Here is an 18,737-nt window from a genome sequence, read left to right as displayed (position 1 = left end):
AACCCCTAATCTGCCGACCGGAGCTCACCGCTATTCTAATAAATGTATTAACCCCTAAAGCTAAGTCTAACCCTAACACTAACACCCCCCTAAGTTAAATATAATTTTTATCTAACAAAATAAATTAACTCTTATTAAATAAATGATTCCTATTTAAAGCTAAATACTTACCTGTAAAATAAATCCTAATATAGCTACAATATAAATTACATTTATATTATAGCTATTTTAGGATTAATATTTATTTTACAGGTAACTTTGTATTTATTTTAACCAGGTACAATAGCTATTAAATAGTTAAGAACTATTTAATAGTTACCTAGTTAAAATAATTACAAATTTACCTGTAAAATAAATCCTAACCTAAGATATAATTAAACCTAACACTACCCTATCAATAAAATAATTAAATAAACTACCTACAATTAACTACAATTAACCTAACACTACACTATCAATAAATTAATTAAACACAAATGCTACAAATAAATACAATTAAATAAACTATCTAAAGTACAAAAAATAAAAAAGAACTAAGTTACAGAAAATAAAAAAATATTTACAAACATAAGAAAAATATTACAACAATTTTAAACTAATTACACCTACTCTAAGCCCCCTAATAAAATAACAAAGACCCCCAAAATAAAAAATTCCCTACCCTATTCTAAAATACAAAAATTACAAGCTCTTTTACCTTACCAGCCCTGAACAGGGCCCTTTGCGGGGCATGCCCCAAGAATTTCAGCTCTTTTGCCTGTAAAAAAAAACATACAATACCCCCCCCCCAACATTACAACCCACCACCCACATACCCCTAATCTAACCCAAACCCCCTTAAATAAACCTAACACTAATCCCCTGAAGATCTTCCTACCTTGTCTTCACCATCCAGGTATCACCGATCCGTCCTGGCTCCAAGATCTTCATCCAACCCAAGCGGGGGTTGGCGATCCATAATCCGGTGCTCCAAAGTCTTCCTCCTATCCGGCAAGAAGAGGACATCCGGACCGGCAAACATCTTCTCCAAGCGGCATCTTCTATGTTCTTCCATCCGATGACGACCGGCTCCATCTTGAAGACCTCCAGCGCGGATCCATCCTCTTCTTCCGACGACTAGACGACGAATGACGGTTCCTTTAAGGGACGTCATCCAAGATGGCGTCCCTCGAATTCCGATTGGCTGATAGGATTCTATCAGCCAATCGGAATTAAGGTAGGAATTTTCTGATTGGCTGATGGAATCAGCCAATCAGAATCAAGTTCAATCCGATTGGCTGATCCAATCAGCCAATCAGATTGAGCTCGCATTCTATTGGCTGTTCCGATCAGCCAATAGAATGCGAGCTCAATCTGATTGGCTGATTGGATCAGCCAATCGGATTGAACTTGATTCTGATTGGCTGATTCCATTAGCCAATCAGAATATTCCTACCTTAATTCCGATTGGCTGATAGAATCCTATCAGCCAATCGGAATTCGAGGGACGCCATCTTGGATGACGTCCCTTAAAGGAACCGTCATTCGTCGTCTAGTCGTTGGAAGAAGAGGATGGATCCGCGCTGGAGGTCTTCAAGATGGAGCCGGTCGTCATCGGATGGAAGAACATAGAAGATGCCGCTTGGAGAAGATGTTTGCCGGTCCGGATGTCCTCTTCTTGCCGGATAGGAGGAAGACTTTGGAGCACCGGATTATGGATCGCCAACCCCCGCTTGGGTTGGATGAAGATCTTGGAGCCAGGACGGATCGGTGATACCTGGATGGTGAAGACAAGGTAGGAAGATCTTCAGGGGATTAGTGTTAGGTTTATTTAAGGGGGTTTGGGTTAGATTAGGGGTATGTGGGTGGTGGGTTGTAATGTTGGGGGGGGGGGTATTGTATGTTTTTTTTTACAGGCAAAAGAGCTGAAATTCTTGGGGCATGCCCCGCAAAGGGCCCTGTTCAGGGCTGGTAAGGTAAAAGAGCTTGTAATTTTTGTATTTTAGAATAGGGTAGGGAATTTTTTATTTTGGGGGTCTTTGTTATTTTATTAGGGGGCTTAGAGTAGGTGTAATTAGTTTAAAATTGTTGTAATATTTTTCTTATGTTTGTAAATATTTTTTTATTTTCTGTAACTTAGTTCTTTTTTATTTTTTGTACTTTAGATAGTTTATTTAATTGTATTTATTTGTAGCAATTGTGTTTAATTAATTTATTGATAGTGTAGTGTTAGGTTAATTGTAGGTAATTGTAGGTAGTTTATTTAATTATTTTATTGATAGGGTAGTGTTAGGTTTAATTATATCTTAGGTTAGGATTTATTTTACAGGTAAATTTGTAATTATTTTAACTAGGTAACTATTAAATAGTTCTTAACTATTTAATAGCTATTGTACCTGGTTAAAATAAATACAAAGTTACCTGTAAAATAAATATTAATCCTAAAATAGCTATAATATAAATGTAATTTATATTGTAGCTATATTAGGATTTATTTTACAGGTAAGTATTTAGCTTTAAATAGGAATCATTTATTTAATAAGAGTTAATTTATTTCGTTAGATAAAAATTATATTTAACTTAGGGGGGTGTTAGTGTTAGGGTTAGACTTAGCTTTAGGGGTTAATACATTTATTAGAATAGCGGTGAGCTCCGGTCGGCAGATTAGGGGTTAATAATTGAAGGTAGGTGTCGGCGATGTTAGGGAGGGCAGATTAGGGGTTAATACTATTTATGATAGGGTTAGTGAGGCGGATTAGGGGTTAATAACTTTATTATAGTAGCGCTCAGGTCCGCTCGGCAGATTAGGGGTTAATAAGTGTAGGTAGGTGTCGGCGACGTTGTGGGGGGCAGATTAGGGGTTAATAAATATAACATAGGGGTCGGCGATGTTAGGGCAGCAGATTAGGGGTACATAGGGATAACGTAGGTGGCGGCGGTTTACGGAGCGGCAGATTAGGGGTTAAAAGTGTAATGCAGGGGTCAGCGATAGCGGGGGCGGCAGATTAGGGGTTAATAAGTGTAAGGCTAGGGGTGTTTAGACTCGGGGTACATGTTAGGGTGTTAGGTGCAGATTTAGGAAGTGTTTCCCCATAGGAAACAATGGGGCTGCGTTAGGAGCTGAACGCGGCTTTTTTGCAGGTGTTAGGTTTTTTTTCAGCTCAAACAGCCCCATTGTTTCCTATGGGAGAATCGTGCACGAGCACGTTTTTGAGGCCGGCCGCGTTCCGTAAGCAACTCTGGTATCGAGAGTTGCATTTGCGCTAAATATGCTCTACGCTCCTTTTTTGGAGCCTAACGCAGCATTTGTTTGAACTCTCGATACCAGAGTTAAATTTATGGTGCGGCCAGAAAAAAACCCGCGGAGCGTTAACAGCCCTTTTACCGCCAAACTCCAAATCTAGCCGTTAGTTTTTTTAATTTGACAGGTAAGTTTTAATTTAATTTAAGATAGGGAAATTGTAATTTTAATATAAAGTTAGGGGGGCGTTAGGTTTAGGGGTTACTAGTTTAAATTAGTTGCAATGTGGGGGGCTTTCGGTTTAGGGGTTAATAGGTTTATTTAGTATATTTCGTTGTGGGGAGCTTGTGGTTTAGGGGTTAATAGGTTTATTATAGTGGTGGCGGAATTAGGGGTTAATAACTATAGTATAGTGGGGGCGATGTGGGCGAGCGGCAGATTAGGGGTTAATTATATTTAAATAGTGTCTGTGATGTGGGAGGGCGGCCGTTTAGGGGTTAATAACTTTATTATAGTGGCCACGATATCGGGGAGCGGACGGAATAGGGGTTAATATTTTTTATTAGTGCCGGCGATGTCAGAGCGGCAGATTAGAGGTTAATAACTTTAATATAGTATTTGCGATGCGGGAGGGCCTCGGGGTAGGGGTTAATAGTTTATGGGTGTTTAGTGCACTTTGTGTGGTTTAGTTATGAGTTTTATGTAACAGTTTTGTAGCGTAAAACTCATAACTACTGCTCTCAGATTGCGAAACGGATCTTGTCGATATAGGCTGCAATGCAAGCTTTTTAACCTAACCGCAAAATTGTAATTCCAGCACTATGACAAACCCCCAATAAAATGCATATACGAAACAATTAAAATTAATATAAATTCCTAAATTATTTATATTAGTTAAAGTTATAAACACATTGAATTATATTTATAGAAAACCAGATTATGAATCAGATACACACTTATGCTGTTATAATATCCTTACAAAGATCATAAAAATATGTCTTGACAATTTACCTTATTCACAAAAATCGCATTAAAATACCACAATGAAATACCTGAGTATGGATCACTAACTTTAACAGTGCTTAGTTAAGCAATAGAACAATATATTTTAACAGCCAATTTCTCTGAGCTGAAATAAAATCTTTTTTAGATACAATTAAGGCAAGTTCTAAAATATATATAGTTGCCAATAACTTAATGCACACCAGAGAGATTTACTTACAATAATAGGCCTGACTTAGAAATATGCAACACAAAGGACATTTATCTAGCAAATAAATTAATTAGCATACAAAAGACTAGTTTTAAACTACACAGGGCTATGAAACACAAACTTGAAATACAACTGTGCCCTATTAAATTTACGAATTGCAATTAGACTGTAGCAACAATTAATGTATTTGCTTTAAAATATCAAGTTATATATTTAACAATTTCTTATACTTCACCCAAATAAGCAAATCAGTTCTTCCAGGGTTCCTCTGATGAATCCAGTTTCACCTCATAAATTTAAAGAGGTAATTTTTGCAAGATGGATAAAAAATAGGCCCAGATTGCTTTATAATAGACTGGATTCCAAGGCAACAGTTTGTCAGTCAAAATTCAGCACAGAGCCTTTTTTCCCTCTTGCCTGGGGTTATATCACGCGATATAATCCAACCCCTTTTTATTCTAATCATCAGTGATAACTTTGATAGGCCCTTTAACGGAGCTTTTCCCTGGTACTCCCTTAGAGTAGAAACATTTAATTGGTCTACTGGAAACATATGTTTTGGACAGTCAATTTCGTTTTGGCTGTCAAACCATTTAAAAAAAAAAAAAAAAAGCTTTATTGTACCAAATGAAAACATACAGTACACAGAAGCAGGGCATTGTAAAACAGTCACAAATTTAAAAAAACTCCAGCCACCATGATAGTTAAAAGACCTTTATTTTCTTTTAACTATCATGGTGGCTGGAGTTTTTTGAAATTTGTGATTGCGCTGAGGACTTGGCAAGTCTGTTGCTCCGTGCCCCACAAGAGAAGATTCAGGTGTGCTGTTTTCCACTTTTTTGAATTCATTGTAAAACAGTTACAGTAAATGTCATACCATTTTTAATCCCGTAGGGGGCAGCACATGACCAGAAATGCAGTTTCACCATCAATTATTGCCACAGTTTAATACATCCTTATAAAGTGATTATTTAAACTACTTTAATTTCTTGCATTAATCACTTACAATTTTAATATACATGGATCATATTGTGCTATTTTTTCTGCTCATTTTAAGACTGAACTTGAAAATATTCCACTTATGATATATTAAAAATGCGTTTAAAAATCTTATTAATAAGCAATTTCACTGTCAATTATTTGCTCTCCCCATAATCATAGTATTTAACATTCTGGCTTTTTTATTCATACACTTATCTAATATGTTACTGTTAGGCATTTCTTCTCAGGATATATATATATATATATATATATATATATATATATACGTGTATATATATATATATATATATATATATATATATATATATATATATATATATATATATATATATATATATGTATGTATGTGTATATATATATATATATATATATATATATATATATATATATATATATTTATGTATGTATATATTTATACAGTCTGAGAATCAATTATACTTGAAATTTAAACACAAGTTGTACTTTAAAAATGAATTTTAAAGCTACAATACAAATGTGTTTCTGTTTGGTTCAGTACATGTTTATTTGAGGCTCATGGGCAATTAACAGGTCGTTGCTAATTACTATATTCTCAGAATTTTTGTTTGCTACACCCTATGGGGCAGTGAGCTTCAAAGCTAAACCTTTTGTTGTCAGATGCTATGTCAATCAGGAGAAAGATATTTTATGTCTGATCTAAGATTTGCAATACACAGCCATATAGATGACTATCTCTTTGAAATAACTGCCTGATCTTTGAAATGACTGCCTGAATTAATTAGACCAAATGTTTTCTTTTGAATCCTTAGATGTCTAAGGTAGAGAGGCGGTCTGTTGTAGTTACAGTCTCACAAATAAATTAATCATTTGGTGTAGACAACTATATATATATATATATATATATATATATATATATATATATACACACACTCACAGATACCCTAACAGCTATACCGACAAGACTTGTAATGGCTGCAGTGCTGATTTAACGCTAAAATTACAATTTTTCCAGCGTTAAAACACGAACGCAAAACTCGTAATCTAGGTGACTGTTGCCTACCTAGATATACTCTTCAATGAAAGAGTACCAAGAGTACAAAGTCAAATTGATAATGTAATTAAAGTGGAATGTTGACAGCCAGCCCCCTCACTTTTTTTTATTATGATGCTTTCCTTTCCTTTCTGATGTTTTCCTTCTGCAACCAATAGAAAATATAGAAAACGTTGCCATATGGCTCACTATACTCAGTGCAGCTTTGGGTCCTGCACTACATGCATGCGCTCCAGTGTTGAGCCGTTATAAAGCTATCCTCCAATCAGATTCATGCATATGCGGTTGAACATCCCTCTAGTAAGCGCACATCAGGTGAATGGGTGCATTTTAATTTTAAATAGAAGCATTTTTGCAGTATACTTCCATTAGCGGCATACACTCATATGCTGTGAGGGCCTGGGCATCAGTATTCAAGTTTAGAGAGCAGGGGTGGTGTGTATTTTTTCTGTAAAGACTTAATTTGTGTTATATAAGCCACTGCTGACTCTCTGAGAAGGTGTGATGTTTTAATACTTTTGCACAGGCACTCAAAGAATATTTGAATATGCACTGTTGGTCCTTAACTGACATGGTAATAGACCCAGTAACCAATGATAGTCTCACAACCCAGCCGTACGACCACCACTGATGATTGTGTGACTGGTAGTTTCCGCTTAGGACCAGCAGTCCTCTAGAGGCACCCTTTAACATATGTTTTATATCTAGAACAGAATATGAATCAGAGAGGTAATTGATATTGTAACGATACCATCCTATTGATTACGTTATCTCTAATGAACCACTTGTTTTTTGCTGCATAGGAACTTACTGTTAACATCACAGAAGACTTCCTAGACCATCTCTCAGAAGGAGCTCTGGCAATTGAGGTTTATGGCCATAGACAGAGTGACCCCTGCAAGAATCCAGCCCTGTGGGATCTGGGAATAATTCAAGCAAAAACTCGGAGTCTTAGAGACAGGTGAGCATGATGGCTCTTCCTTGCAGTTTCCCTCATAGATGTCTGTGCAACTCCCAGCTCTTTGTGCACAGTGAGAAAAATTCACTAAAATGGACAGTAAAAACCTTGTAATTACAGGACATTTTGGTTGTATTAGTATAGAATAACATCAGCCAAGTCTTAACATATTTAAAACAAGCTAACATCCTTTTTATTATTATTTATTTTATAAAGGTGAGAGCCCATGAGCCATTACTCCTGAGAAAAAACACTTCTGACCACTAGGAGGAGGCAAAGATTCCCAAATCTTCAAGAGCCCATTAAAACCCCTCCAACCTTACTGGAAACTAGTCTTATCTTTGCCTTCACAGGAGGAAAGTTAACAATGAAGGTGCTCCAGATGTTCTTCAGAGAGAGGGGTCCTCAGACCGATTTGAGGCCCAGTTTCCCCTCAGAGAGCTACTGTTTGACAGAGGGGATTTCCCTTGTGGGCTTATTATTTATTTTCTAATAGCAATCTGTGTTTTAGACCTTCTATTTTGCTTGCATTGGCTTTTTTTTGTGCCTAGTCGGTTAGCACACGTCAGATTTGCGTACACGTGCATGTATCTAGTTTTCCTTAGTGTGCTGTTAACATGCGCTTGTTGACTTTTAAACCCACTTCAGTTTTCTCAAGTCTGTTTATTTAGTTCACTTTGTTAGTTTGCACACCTGATTTTTATTCAATCCTGGTGCTTGACTTTAGTTTCTCCAACATAGGTGTGTCCGGTCCACGGCGTCATCCTTACTTGTGGGATATTCTCTTCCCCAACAGGAAATGGCAAAGAGTCCCAGCAAAGCTGGTCACATGATCCCTCCTAGGCTCCGCCTACCCCAGTCATTCTCTTTGCCGTTGCACAGGCAACATCTCCACGGAGATGGTTAAGAGTTTTTTGGTGTTTAAATGTAGTTTTTATTCTTCAATCAAGTGTTTGTTATTTTAAAATAGTGCTGGTATGTACTATTTACTCTGAAACAGAAAAGAGATGAAGATTTCTGTTTGTAAGTGGAAGATGATTTTAGCAGACGTTACTAAAATCGATTGCTGTTTCCACACAGGACTGTTGAGATGAAGTAACTTCAGTTGGGGGAAACAGTTGGCAGACTTTTCTGCTTGAGGTATGACTGGCCATATTTCTAACAAGACTATGTAATGCTGGAAGGCTGTCATTTCCCCTTATGGGGACCGGTAAGCCATTTTCTTAGATTAAGTAAAAGAATAAAGGGCTTCATAAGGGCTTAAAAAACTGGTAGACATTTTTCTGGGCTAAAACGATTACTTTGCTAAGCATATTTTGCAGATTCTAACTCTTAATAGTTATTATAATCTTGGGGATTGTTTAGAAAAACGGCAGGCACTGTGTTGGACACCTTTTTCAGATGGGGGCCTTTTCTAGTTATAGACAGAGCCTCATTTTCGCGCCACTAATGCGCAAGGCATGCAGACGCATGTGTGAGGAGCTAAGAACCACTGAAAAAGCTTATAGAAGGCGTCATTTGGTATCGTATTCCCCTCTGGGCTTGGTTGGGTCTCAGCAAAGCAGATAGCTGGGACTGTATAGGGGTTAAATGTAAAAACGGCTCCGGTTCCGTTAATTTAAGGGTTAAAGCTTTGAAATTTGGTGTGCAATACTTTTAAGGCTTTAAGACACTGTGGTGAAATTTTGGTGAATTTTGAACAATTCCTTCATACTTTTTCACATATTCAGTAATAAAGTGTGTTCAGTTTGAAATTTAAAGTGACAGTAACGGTTTTATTTTAAAACGTTTTTTGTGCTTTGTTGACAAGTTTAAGCCTGTTTAACATGTCTGTACCATCAGATAAGCTATGTTCTATATGTATGAAAACCAAGGTTTCTCCCCATTTAAATTTATGTGATAATTGTGCCATAGTGTCCAAACAAAGTAGGGACAACGATGCCACAGATAATGATATTGCCCAAGATGATTCCTCAAATGAGGGGAGTAAGCATGATACTACATCATCCCCTTCTGTGTCTACACCAGTTTTGCCCACACAAGAGGCCCCTAGTACATATAGTGCGCCAATTCTTATTACCATGCAACAATTAACGGCTGTAATGGATAACTCTATAGCAAACATTTTATCCAAAATGCCTACTTATCAGAGAAAGCGCGATTGCTCTGTTTTAAACACTGAAGAGCAAGAGGACGCTGATGATAACTGTTCTGACATACCCTCACACCAATCTGAAGGGGCCAGGAGGGAGGTTTTGTCTGAGGGAGAAATTTCAGATTCAGGAAAAATTTCTCAACAAGCTGAACCTGATGTTGTAACATTTAAATTTAAATTAGAACATCTCCGCGCACTGCTTAAGGAGGTATTATCTACTCTGGATGATTGTGACAATTTGGTCATTCCAGAGAAATTATGTAAGATGGACAAGTTCCTAGAGGTTCCGGTGCCCCCCGACGCCTTTCCTATACCCAAGCGGGTGGCGGACATAGTAAATAAGGAGTGGGAAAGGCCCGGCATACCTTTTGTTCCCCCCCCTATATTTAAGAAATTATTTCCTATAGTCGACCCCAGAAAGGACTTATGGCAGACAGTCCCCAAGGTCGAGGGGGCGGTTTCTACTCTAAACAAACGCACTACTATTCCTATCGAAGATAGTTGTGCTTTCAAAGATCCTATGGATAAAAAATTAGAGGGTTTGCTTAAAAAGATGTTTGTTCAGCAAGGTTACCTTCTACAACCAATTTCATGCATTGTTCCTGTCACTACGGCAGCGTGTTTCTGATTCGAGGAACTAGAAAAGTCGCTCAATAAAGAATCTTCGTATGAGGAGGTTATGGACAGAGTTCAAGCACTTAAATTGGCTAACTCTTTTATTTTAGATGCCGCTTTGCAATTAGCTAGATTAGCGGCGAAAAATTCAGGGTTTGCTATCGTGGCGCGCAGAGCGCTTTGGCTAAAGTCTTGGTCAGCGGATGTGTCTTCCAAGACAAAATTGCTTAACATCCCTTTCAAGGGTAAAACACTATTTGGGCCTGATTTGAAAGAGATTATTTCAGACATCACCGGGGGAAAGGGCCACGCCCTCCCTCAGGATAGGTCTTTTAAGGCTAAAAATAAGCCTAATTTTCGTCCCTTTCGCAGAAACGGACCAGCCTCTAACTCTACATCCTCTAAGCAAGAGGGTAATACTTCACATCCCAAACCAGCCTGGAGACCGATGCAAGGCTGGAACAAGGGTAAGCAGGCCAAGAAGCCTACCACTGCTACCAAAACAGCATGAAGGGATGGCCCCCGATCCGGGACCGGATCTGGTGGGGGGCAGACTTTCTCTCTTTGCTCAGGCTTGGGCAAGAGATGTTCAGGATCCTTGGGCGCTAGAAATAGTTTCTCAAGGTTATCTCCTGGAATTCAAGGAACTACCCCCAAGGGGAAGGTTCCACAGGTCTCAATTATCTTCAAACCAAATAAAAAGACAGGCATTCTTACATTGTATAGAAGACCTGTTAAAGATGGGAGTGATTCATCCAGTTCCAATAAGAGAACAAGGGATGGGTTTTTATTCCAACCTGTTCATAGTTCCCAAAAAAGAGGGAACATTCAGACCAATTTTAGATCTCAAGATCCTAAACAAATTTCTCAGGGTTCCATCGTTCAAAATGGAAACCATTCGAACGATCCTTCCCACCATCCAGGAAAGTCAATTTATGACCACCGTGGATTTAAAGGATGCGTACCTACATATTCCTATCCACAAGGAACATCATCAGTTCCTAAGGTTCGCTTTTCTGGACAAGCATTACCAGTTTGTGGCACTTCCATTCAGATTAGCCACTGCTCCGAGAATTTTCACAAAGGTACTAGGGTCCCTTCTAGCGGTTCTAAGACCAAGGGGCATTGCAGTAGTACCTTACTTGGACGACATCCTGATTCAAGCGTCGTCTCTGTCAAAAGCAAAGGCTCATACGGACATCGTCCTAGCCTTTCTCAGATCTCACGGATGGAAGGTGAACAAAGAAAAGAGTTCTCTGTCCCCTTCTTGGGAACGATAATAGATTCCTTAGAAATGAGGATTTTTCTGACAGAGGTCAGAAAATCAAAAATTCTAAGCTCTTGTCAAGTACTTCATTCTGTTCTTCGCCCTTCCATAGCGCAGTGCATGGAAGTAATAGGATTGATGGTTGCTGCAATGGACATAGTTCCTTTTGCACGAATTCATCTAAGACCATTACAACTGTGCATGCTCAGACAGTGGAATGGGGATTATACAGACTTGTCTCCGACGATTCAAGTAGATCGAAAGACCAGAGATTCACTCCGTTGGTGGCTGACCCTGGACAATCTGTCACAGGGAATGAGCTTCCGCAGACCAGAGTGGGTCATTGTCACGACCGACGCCAGCCTGGTGGGCTGGGGCGCGGTCTGGGAACCCCTGAAAGCTCAGGGTCTATGGTCTCGGGAAGAATCTCTTCTCCCGATAAACATTCTGGAACTGAGAGCGATATTCAATGCTCTCAAAGCTTGGCCTCAACTAGCAAAGGCCAAATTCATAAGGTTTCAATCAGACAACATGACGACTGTTGCATATATCAATCATCAGGGGGGAACAAGGAGTTCCCTGGCGATGGAAGAAGTGACCAAAATAATTCATTGGGCGGAGGATCACTCCTGCCACTTGTCTGCAATCCACATCCCAGGAGTGGAAAATTGGGAAGCGGATTTTCTGAGTCGTCAGACATTCCATCCGGGGGAGTGGGAACTCCATCCGGAAATCTTTGCCCAAATAACTCAATTATGGGGCATTCCAGACATGGATCTGATGGCGTCTCGTCAGAACTTCAAGGTTCCTTGCTACGGGTCCAGATCCAGGGATCCCAAGGCGACTCTAGTAGATGCACTAGTAGCTAGTTGGACCTTCAACCTAGCTTATGTGTTCCCACCATTTCCTCTCATTCCCAGGCTGGTAGCCAGGATCAATCAGGAGAGGGCTTCGGTAATCTTGATAGCTCCTGCGTGGCCACGCAGGACTTGGTATGCAGACCTGGTGAATATGTCATCGGCTCCACCATGGAAGCTACCTTTGAGACAGGACCTTCTTGTTCAAGGTCCATTCGAACATCCGAATCTGGCTTCCCTCCAACTGACGGCTTGGAGATTGAACGCTTAATTTTATCAAAGCGTGGGTTTTCAGATTCTGTAATAGATACTCTGATTCAGGCTAGAAAGCCTGTAACTAGAAAAATTTACCATAAAATATGGAAAAAATATATCTATTGGTGTGAATCTAAAGGATTCCCTTGGAACAAGATAAAAATTCCTAAGATTCTTTCCTTTCTACAAGAAGGTTTGGAGAAAGGATTATCTGCAAGTTCTCTGAAGGGACAGATCTCTGCTTTATCTGTTTTACTTCACAAAAGACTGGCAGCTGTGCCAGATGTTCAAGCATTTGTTCAGGCTCTGGTTAGGATCAAGCCTGTTTACAGACCTTTGACTCCTCCCTGGAGTCTAAATTTAGTTCTTTCAGTTCTTCAAGGGGTTCCGTTTGAACCCTTACATTCCGTAGATATTAAGTTATTATCTTGGAAAGTTTTGTTTTTGGTTGCAATTTCTTCTGCTAGAAGAGTTTCAGAGTTATCTGCTCTGCAGTGTTCTCCTCCTTATCTGGTGTTCCACGCAGATAAGGTGGTTTTGCGTACTAAGCCTGGTTTTCTTCCTAAAGTTGTTTCTAACAAAAATATTAACCAGGAGATAGTTGTTCCTTCTTTGTGTCCGAATCCAGTTTCAAAGAAGGAACGTTTGTTACACAATTTGGACGTAGTCCGTGCTCTAAAGTTCTATTTAGAGGCTACTAAGGATTTCAGACAAACATCTTCCTTGTTTGTTGTTTATTCTGGTAAAAGGAGAGGTCAAAAAGCGACTTCTACCTCTCTTTCCTTTTGGCTTAAAAGCATTATCCGATTGGCTTATGAGACTGCCGGATGGCAGCCTCCTGAAAGAATCACAGCTCACTCTACTAGGGCTGTGGCTTCCACATGGGCCTTCAAGAACGAGGCTTCTGTTGATCAGATATGTAAGGCAGCGACTTGGTCTTCACTGCACACTTTTGCCAAATTTTACAAATTTGATACTATTGCTTCTTCGGAGGCTATTTTTGGGAGAAAGGTTTTGCAAACTGTGGTGCCTTCCGTTTAGGTGACCTGATTTGCTCCCTCCCTTCATCCGTGTCCTAAAGCTTTCATAAGGTTTCAATCAGACAACATGACGACTGTTGCATATATCAATCATCAGGGGGGAACAAGGAGTTCCCTGGCGATGGAAGAAGTGACCAAAATAATTCATTGGGCGGAGGATCACTCCTGCCACTTGTCTGCAATCCACATCCCAGGAGTGGAAAATTGGGAAGCGGATTTTCTGAGTCGTCAGACATTCCATCCGGGGGAGTGGGAACTCCATCCGGAAATCTTTGCCCAAATAACTCAATTATGGGGCATTCCAGACATGGATCTGATGGCGTCTCGTCAGAACTTCAAGGTTCCTTGCTACGGGTCCAGATCCAGGGATCCCAAGGCGACTCTAGTAGATGCACTAGTAGCACCTTGGACCTTCAACCTAGCTTATGTGTTCCCACCATTTCCTCTCATTCCCAGGCTGGTAGCCAGGATCAATCAGGAGAGGGCTTCGGTAATCTTGATAGCTCCTGCGTGGCCACGCAGGACTTGGTATGCAGACCTGGTGAATATGTCATCGGCTCCACCATGGAAGCTACCTTTGAGACAGGACCTTCTTGTTCAAGGTCCATTCGAACATCCGAATCTGGCTTCCCTCCAACTGACGGCTTGGAGATTGAACGCTTAATTTTATCAAAGCGTGGGTTTTCAGATTCTGTAATAGATACTCTGATTCAGGCTAGAAAGCCTGTAACTAGAAAAATTTACCATAAAATATGGAAAAAATATATCTATTGGTGTGAATCTAAAGGATTCCCTTGGAACAAGATAAAAATTCCTAAGATTCTTTCCTTTCTACAAGAAGGTTTGGAGAAAGGATTATCTGCAAGTTCTCTGAAGGGACAGATCTCTGCTTTATCTGTTTTACTTCACAAAAGACTGGCAGCTGTGCCAGATGTTCAAGCATTTGTTCAGGCTCTGGTTAGGATCAAGCCTGTTTACAGACCTTTGACTCCTCCCTGGAGTCTAAATTTAGTTCTTTCAGTTCTTCAAGGGGTTCCGTTTGAACCCTTACATTCCGTAGATATTAAGTTATTATCTTGGAAAGTTTTGTTTTCTCCAACATAGGTGTGTCCGGTCCACGGCGTCATCCTTACTTGTGGGATATTCTCTTCCCCAACAGGAAATGGCAAAGAGCCCAGCAAAGCTGGTCACATGATCCCTCCTAGGCTCCGCCTACCCCAGTCATTCTCTTTGCCGTTGTACAGGCAACATCTCCACGGAGATGGCTTAGAGTTTTTTAGTGTTTAACTGTAGTTTTTTATTATTCAATCAAGAGTTTGTTATTTTGAAATAGTGCTGGTATGTACTATTTACTCAGAAACAGAAAAGAGATGAAGATTTCTGTTTGTATGAGGAAAATGATTTTAGCAACCGTAACTAAAATCCATGGCTGTTCCACACAGGACTGTTGAGAGCAATTAACTTCAGTTGGGGGAACAGTGTGCAGTCTCTTGCTGCTTGAGGTATGACACATTCTAACAAGACGATGTAATGCTGGAAGCTGTCATTTTCCCTATGGGATCCGGTAAGCCATGTTTATTACGATCGTAAATAAGGGCTTCACAAGGGCTTATTAAGACTGTAGACTTTTCTGGGCTAAATCGATTCATTATTAACACATATTTAGCCTTGAGGAATCATTTTATCTGGGTATTTTGATATAATAATATCGGCAGGCACTGTATTAGACACCTTATTTCTTAGGGGCTTTCCCAAAGCATAAGCAGAGCCTCATTTTCGCGCCGGTGTGGCGCACTTGTTTTTGAGAGGCATGGCATGCAGTCGCATGTGAGAGGAGCTCTGATACTTAGAAAAGACTTTCTGAAGGCGTCATTTGGTATCGTATTCCCCTTTGGGTTTGGTTGGGTCTCAGCAAAGCAGATACCAGGGACTGTAAAGGGGTTAAAGTTTTAAAACGGCTCCGGTTCCGTTATTTTAAGGGTTAAAGCTTCCAAATTTGGTGTGCAATACTTTTAAGGCTTTAAGACACTGTGGTGAAAATTTGGTGAATTTTGAACAATTCCTTCATGTTTTTTCGCAATTGCAGTAATAAAGTGTGTTCAGTTTAAAATTTAAAGTGACAGTAACGGTTTTATTTTAAAACGTTTTTTGTACTTTCTTATCAAGTTTATGCCTGTTGAACATGTCTGAACTACCAGATAGACTGTGTTCTGAATGTGGGGAAGCCAGAATTCCTATTCATTTAAATAAATGTGATTTATGTGATAATGACAATGATGCCCAAGATGATTCCTCAAGTGAGGGGAGTAAGCATGGTACTGCATCATTCCCTCCTTCGTCTACACGAGTCTTGCCCACTCAGGAGGCCCCTAGTACATCTAGCGCGCCAATACTCCTTACTATGCAACAATTAACGGCTGTAATGGATAATTCTGTCAAAAACATTTTAGCCAAAATGAACCCTTGTCAGCGTAAGCGTGGCTGCTCTGTTTTAGTTACTGAAGAGCATGACGACGCTGATATTAATATCTCTGAAGGGCCCCTAACCCAATCTGAGGGGGCCAGGGAGGTTTTGTCTGAGGGAGAAATTACTGATTCAGGGAACATTTCTCAACAGGCTGAACCTGATGTGATTGCATTTAAATTTAAGTTGGAACATCTCCGCATTTTGCTTAAGGAGGTATTATCCACTCTGGATGATTGTGAAAAGTTGGTCATCCCAGAGAAACTATGTAAAATGGACAAGTTCCTAGAGGTGCCGGGGCTCCCAGAAGCTTTTCCTATACCCAAGCGGGTGGCGGACATTGTTAATAAAGAATGGGAAAGGCCCGGTATTCCTTTCGTCCCTCCCCCCATATTTAAAAAATTGTTTCCTATGGTCGACCCCAGAAAGGACTTATGGCAGACAGTCCCCAAGGTCGAGGGAGCGGTTTCTACTTTAAACAAACGCACCACTATACCCATAGAGGATAGTTGTGCTTTCAAAGATCCTATGGATAAAAAATTAGAAGGTTTGCTTAAAAAGATGTTTGTTCAGCAGGGTTACCTTCTACAACCAATTTCATGCATTGTCCCTGTCACTACAGCCGCATGTTTCTGGTTTGATGAACTGATAAAGGCGCTCGATAGTGATTCTCCTCCTTATGAGGAGATTATGGACAGAATCAATGCTCTCAAATTGGCTAATTCTTTCACCCTAGACGCCACTTTGCAATTGGCTAGGTTAGCGGCTAAGAATTCTGGGTTTGCTATTGTGGCGCGCAGAGCGCTTTGGTTGAAATCTTGGTCGGCTGATGCGTCTTCCAAGAACAAGCTACTAAACATTCCTTTCAAGGGGAAAACGCTGTTTGGCCCTGACTTGAAAGAGATTATCTCTGATATCACTGGGGGTAAGGGCCACGCCCTTCCTCAGGATCGGCCTTTCAAGGCAAAAAATAGACCTAATTTTCGTCCCTTTCGTAAAAACGGACCAGCCCAAAGTGCTACGTCCTCTAAGCAAGAGGGTAATACTTCTCAAGCCAAGCCAGCTTGGAGACCAATGCAAGGCTGGAACAAGGGAAAGCAGGCCAAGAAACCTGCCACTGCTACCAAGACAGCATGAAATATTGGCCCCCGATCCGGGACCGGATCTGGTGGGGGGCAGACTCTCTCTCTTCGCTCAGGCTTGGGCAAGAGATGTTCTGGATCCTTGGGCGCTAGAAATAGTCTCCCAGGGTTATCTTCTGGAATTCAAGGGACTTCCCCCAAGGGGGAGGTTCCACAGGTCTCAGTTGTCTTCAGACCACATAAAAAGACAGGCGTTCTTACATTGTGTAGAAGACCTGTTAAAAATGGGAGTGATTCATCCTGTTCCATTAAGAGAACAAGGGATGGGGTTCTACTCCAATCTGTTCATAGTTCCCAAAAAAGAGGGAACGTTCAGACCAATCTTAGATCTCAAGATCTTAAACAAGTTTCTCAAGGTTCCATCGTTCAAGATGGAAACCATTCGAACTATTCTTCCTTCCATCCAGGAAGGTCAATTCATGACCACGGTGGATTTAAAGGATGCGTATCTACATATTCCTATCCACAAGGAACATCATTGGTTCCTAAGGTTTGCATTCCTGGACAAACATTACCAGTTCGTGGCGCTTCCTTTCGGATTAGCCACTGCTCCAAGGATTTTCACAAAGGTACTAGGGTCCCTTCTAGCGGTGCTAAGACCAAGGGGCATTGCAGTAGTACCTTACCTGGACGACATTCTGATTCAAGCGTCGTCCCTTCCTCAAGCAAAGGCTCACACGGACATCGTCCTGGCCTTTCTCAGATCTCACGGCTGGAAAGTGAACGTGGAAAAGAGTTCTCTATCCCCGTCAACAAGGGTTCCCTTCTTGGGAACAATTATAGACTCCTTAGAAATGAGGATTTTTCTAACAGAGGCCAGAAAAACAAAACTTCTAGACTCTTGTCGGATACTTCATTCCGTTCCTCTTCCTTCCATAGCTCAGTGCATGGAAGTGATCGGGTTGATGGTAGCGGCAATGGACATAGTTCCTTTTGCGCGCATTCATCTAAGACCATTACAACTGTGCATGCTCAGTCAGTGGAATGGGGACTATACAGACTTGTCTCCAAAGATACAAGTAAATCAGAGGACCAGAGACTCACTCCGTTGGTGGCTGTCCCTGGACAACCTGTCACAAGGGATGACATTCCGCAGACCAGAGTGGGTCATTGTCACGACCGACGCCAGTCTGATGGGCTGGGGCGCGGTCTGGGGATCCCTGAAAGCTCAGGGTCTTTGGTCTCGGGAAGAATCTCTTCTACCGATAAATATTCTGGAACTGAGAGCGATATTCAATGCTCTCAAGGCTTGGCCTCAGCTAGTGAGGACCAAGTTCATACGGTTTCAATCAGACAACATGACGACTGTTGCGTACATCAACCATCAGGGGGGAACAAGGAGTTCCCTAGCGATGGGAGAAGTGACCAAAATCATTCTATGGGCGGAGTCTCACTCCTGCCACCTGTCTGCTATCCACATCCCAGGAGTGGAAAATTGGGAAGCGGATTTTCTGAGTCGTCAGACATTGCATCCGGGGGAGTGGGAACTCCATCCGGAAATCTTTGCCCAAGTCACTCA

At 40.7% G+C, this 18,737-nt stretch overlaps 1 protein-coding gene across 1 annotated transcript in view; it reads left to right on the top strand.

Moving 5' to 3' along the window:
* KIF13B (kinesin family member 13B) overlaps positions 1-18,737 on the top strand; it is a 654,496-nt gene that overhangs the window by 388,904 nt on the left and 246,855 nt on the right. Inside the window, exon 23 of the mRNA XM_053709534.1 lies at positions 7,269-7,426. Coding sequence (XP_053565509.1) covers positions 7,269-7,426 — 158 coding nt within the window. The remainder of the gene's footprint in view (positions 1-7,268; positions 7,427-18,737) is intronic.

The sequence above is a fragment of the Bombina bombina genome, chromosome 4, assembly GCF_027579735.1.
Source record: "Bombina bombina isolate aBomBom1 chromosome 4, aBomBom1.pri, whole genome shotgun sequence".
NCBI lineage: Eukaryota > Metazoa > Chordata > Amphibia > Anura > Bombinatoridae > Bombina > Bombina bombina.
This window is presented reverse-complemented; position numbering and strand designations above follow the sequence as displayed.